At 42.3% G+C, this 4,021-nt stretch overlaps 1 protein-coding gene across 1 annotated transcript; it reads left to right on the top strand.

Moving 5' to 3' along the window:
* The first annotated feature begins 664 nt into the window (after positions 1-664).
* Positions 665-3,500, top strand: LOC137795125 (tumor necrosis factor ligand superfamily member 14-like). The gene is made up of 7 exons (XM_068592425.1): positions 665-712; positions 1,117-1,370; positions 2,320-2,388; positions 2,476-2,509; positions 2,689-2,760; positions 2,888-3,125; positions 3,308-3,500. Exons 2-7 carry the CDS (start codon positions 1,173-1,175, stop codon positions 3,498-3,500), a joined length of 804 nt encoding a protein of 267 aa, XP_068448526.1. The 5' UTR covers positions 665-712; positions 1,117-1,172.
* The last annotated feature ends 521 nt before the right edge of the window (positions 3,501-4,021 follow it).

The raw sequence follows: 4,021 nt of genomic DNA, 5'->3' as shown, positions 1-4,021 counted from the left end.
TGAGGGCTGTAGTTTGCTTCACAGTCCTTAAACCTTTGCAACACATTAGTCCTCTTCAATCACTGCAGGTTGCTCAGCAGGAATGAGAGAGACCCACAACTTACCCCAAAGCATAACACATGTCTTATGAATATATATATAACGCTATGTGAGAACACTGACAGTGTGCGAAGAGGATTTGGATATGCTGTGCTGCCTTAACGTACAGATGAACAGGACAGTGTGTGGGGACATAGTGCAACGCAATGGTATAGCAGTCAAAAGTATACTGGTGTGAATTTAACAACTTGACCCCACTCAACTCTCTACTACTCAAACTCTACTATTTCAAAGACATCCCACTGCTGACGAACAGAAAATGGTGACAGACAAACTGAGACAAACAAACCAAAAGTGTTCAAGAGAACAAGACACGCTGAAAAAAACGAAAAGTGAGAAAAGGAAGTGTCAGCTTAGGAACGATAACTATATTGGCGGGGAGTGTCCCGCGCACACTCACTCACACTCACTCACACTCTCTCTCTCTCTCTCTCTCTCTCTCTCTCTCTCTCTCTCTCTCTCTCTCTCTCTCTCTCTGTCATCTTCATTTCCTCCTTACATTAGCTTGCCTCAAAAGCATTATTAAGGATAGTTGACAGCAGACGAGTAAACACTAGAGGTGACGGAGATTAGTGCTGGCAGGGCAGAGAGACGATATTCTTCTTCCCAGAAGGTGAGACATATTTTAATTTCAACATTTTTATGCCCTTAAGGAGTTTCAGAGGTGAGTGTGACGACCGTCCTGTGCTGCTGGATGGTTGACTGAGCTGTGCATAACATCTACTGCACATTTAAATTCAAGGTAATCACTTTCTGAACTACCTGTAAAAAAAGTGTAGGAATAGGAAATGTCTTTTTTTAAAATCTATTGGACGTGTTGAAGCTGTCTCTTCTTACAGCAGTGAGGGTCTGAAGACATCACTTTGTCTCCCAGAGGTTGCTTGATACCTTGTCTTTATGTCTCCTGTCTCCCTCTCGGTCTCTTGGTGTCTTTTGTTTGTTATCGTCTCTCTGCTTTTCTGTCCCCCGTTTCTTTGCTTTACTTAACCCCAACCCTGTCTTTTCCTTTTCTCGCAGCATCAGGCCCTTTGACCTTTATCCCCACCATCCTAGCTGGGGTGTAACCTGGTGGGATGGCAGAGGGCGGCGAAGGTGCATGCCCCCAGGTGTTCGTGGTGGACACACAAGCGAGCTACATACCCGTATCCAGTGGGAAGGGATCGAGATGGGCGAGAGTAGTCCCAAAGTGTCTTATGCTGCTGGTAGGACTCACCCTGTTGGGACTTGTTGTCGAGGGATGTTTCATCTACAAACTATACAAAAAAACAGAGGTGAGGCTGACGCCTGCATGTACTGTGTGTGTGTGTGTGTGTGTGTGTGTGTGCGTGTGTGTGTGTGTGTGTGATAGTCTCAGTGACAGGAGAAGTGTCTGTGTTTGGAGCACATGGAAATTCCTTTTCTCGAAAATGTCCCTACTTTTCACTACGTCAGACCACACACACACACACACACACACACACACACACACACACACACACACACACACACACACACACACACACACACACTACAGCGGACAGCTGACCGCGTGGGTGGGGATTTGCTCTTTTATTTAAAGGTCTGTAATGACAAACGTGTTTAAAGGACTCTTTCTCTAGTCCTACTTCCCTTTCTTTTCTCTCAAGTGAAAACCCACAGCATAACTTCACTTTTCTAAGATAGTTTCATAATGTTTCTTCTACACCTGTCTCTATTATGTTGTCCACTTTGCATGCTATTTATTACGAACATCTGATCAATGTCCTCTCATCGCTTTACCAGCCACTGGATTTCTCAGTACGTTGGCACTTTATTTTAACCTATAATACTAGTTTTTGATTTTGTTTCTCACTATTTTCATCTTTCTTTTCTTATTGCTGCTTCTATTGTTTGTCTTTAGGGTTAGGGTTAAAATGCCGTGCGTACCTTATAAAGTGCTATAAAAATAAAAAGTATTATTATTAATATTATACATTATTTCATTATATCACATGAAGGCTCAGAACAAAATACAGTGGTCAAGTGTCACCACTAAATAACTTATCGGGGCATCAATGTTTTTTCTGTCAAATGACGTGTCATTCTTTTGTTGTACTTTTCTATTGGTTTCCCCGAGATTGGACACTTCCTGTTATTACGCGTTGAACTTTTGACTCGTTGCTTTCAAACACAGATTGCGTTGCTCACCCATGTGTTCATTCTGTAAGTCATACACTACCTTTAAACTTCCTTTCCCTTCAGGAATTTCCCCTCTGTAAATATCATCCTCTCTGCCGAAACCTGTCCCATCCTCAAACATCTGGCCAGCAGGTAAGCGTGGGCGTTTGAGTCAGGCGTTACACTGTCGCCAGATGTGTGCTGGCGTCTTCCGATTTAACACCTTTTCTTCTGTTTCAGGGTGGCACCATATTGAGTCAAGTGGGACTTAAAGGTATTGAGTTACTCTCTGTCTTTTTTCATGATTGATTAATGATCAGCCACAAACATATGATGTCTGAATTAATCGGCGCAAAAAAGTCTTTTTTGCAAACTTACAAAACCTGTCATGTGAATTCATGTGAAGTTTTGACAATGATTGATTGGTTGGTCTGACCCCGCTTTCCTGAACAGAATCAAATGAAATCCCCACAGTGCTTCCACATCTGGATCAGGTCCAAGAGAGGCCGTTCGCTCAACTGATAGGTTTGAAACTTTCTCGCCGCTTAAACCAGAATACTGAATATGACCCCAATGATTCATCCGCACGATTCTCCCTAATTCTCCTTGCGCACAACAACTCTTTTCTCTCCTCTGTCTCATCTAATCGCAGGCTCCAACAATCCTGTGGGGGAGAAAAACGTGGTGCTGTGGGAAAATATAAATGGTGAAACCGTCACCCACAACATGGGCTACAACGAGGGCCAGTTGTTGGTGGAGAAGGAAGGTTACTACTACCTCTACTCCAAATTGACGGTCAATGCTGAAAAGCCGTGTTTGCTCATCCAGCACAAGGTCATGAAAGACATCTCTGAATACGGCGAGTCTATAGAACTCATGAGATCAAAAAGGTGAGTCAGTGTCACCTCCCCTTCCTTCCTCTGTCGGTGCACATATGCTTACAACTGCTTGTTGAGAGCAAACAACATGCAGCTTTTGTCATTTGTGTTTTTAAAGGCTAACTGATATCAATGCAGTCTTTATTGTGTTGCGGTGAGTTTGCTTTCTGACTTCTTGTCCATGTCACCTTCAGTTCCCGCTGCCAGGCCAGTGCAAAGGGTTCAGACAAAGGGGATCTGTGGAGCAGTTTTCTGGCTGGGATCTTCCACCTGAAGAATGGAGATAAAGTTTTTGTCACATTAGAGAGTATAGACAGCTTGCGTTCAGGACCTACTGACAACCTCATGGGAGCCTTTATGATATTTCCAGGCAAAATTCTGCAATAACACCTTTGTTCCACATTGAGATCAAACTGTGTACTTCTCTGTGTTATGTAATTTACAACATTTGTTGTGGTGAATTTTGTATATCTAATATATACATGACTAATCTAAATTATACTGTCCTAAATGAATGTATTAGAATCCCTTATGGAAAAGCATATTAATAAAAAAAAAAGTATCTGATATTCAGATGATATAATCCTACAAAGTTGCATATTTTGTAATGTGAATAAAATACTGTTTCTTATCAAACACAAGGGAGGTGGCTTGAGCTCCTGGTGAAGCCATTGTTTGGACAAATTACGAGAGTCAAACAGATATTCTTTGATCGATTCGATTGATTTCTTTGCGTCCCACATGATAAACAGTGCAAAACAAACTAAGGACCGTTTTGAAGCAGCTTAGATTAAGCACACCGAGACTAACCACATAACACAGTTGCAGATTTATAGTTAACATAAACCAACACCTCTCTCGCTGTGTTTGTGTGGGCTGGAGAACAGCAGGATGTGGTTGAGTAAGGA

The sequence above is a fragment of the Clinocottus analis genome, unplaced genomic scaffold (genome assembly GCF_023055335.1).
Source record: "Clinocottus analis isolate CAN_PGR_092001 unplaced genomic scaffold, fCliAna1.0.p SCAF_27, whole genome shotgun sequence".
In the NCBI taxonomy this organism is placed as follows: domain Eukaryota; kingdom Metazoa; phylum Chordata; class Actinopteri; order Perciformes; family Cottidae; genus Clinocottus; species Clinocottus analis.
The sequence above is the reverse complement of the archived record's forward strand: the minus strand, read 5'-3'. Positions and strand labels throughout refer to the sequence as shown.

What these genes read in the sequence shown, in the direction of transcription:
- LOC137795125 (XM_068592425.1), top strand. Translation starts at nt 1,173, where the DNA reads ATGGCAGAGGGCGGCGAAGGTGCATGCCCCCAGGTGTTCGTGGTGGAC. An exon ending in CTCAAACATCTGGCCAGCAG is followed by an intron (nt 2,389 to 2,475) that starts GTAAGCGTGGGC and finishes CTTCTGTTTCAG; the next exon opens with GGTGGCACCATATTGAGTCA. An exon ending in GAGTCAAGTGGGACTTAAAG is followed by an intron (nt 2,510 to 2,688) that starts GTATTGAGTTAC and finishes TTTCCTGAACAG; the next exon opens with AATCAAATGAAATCCCCACA.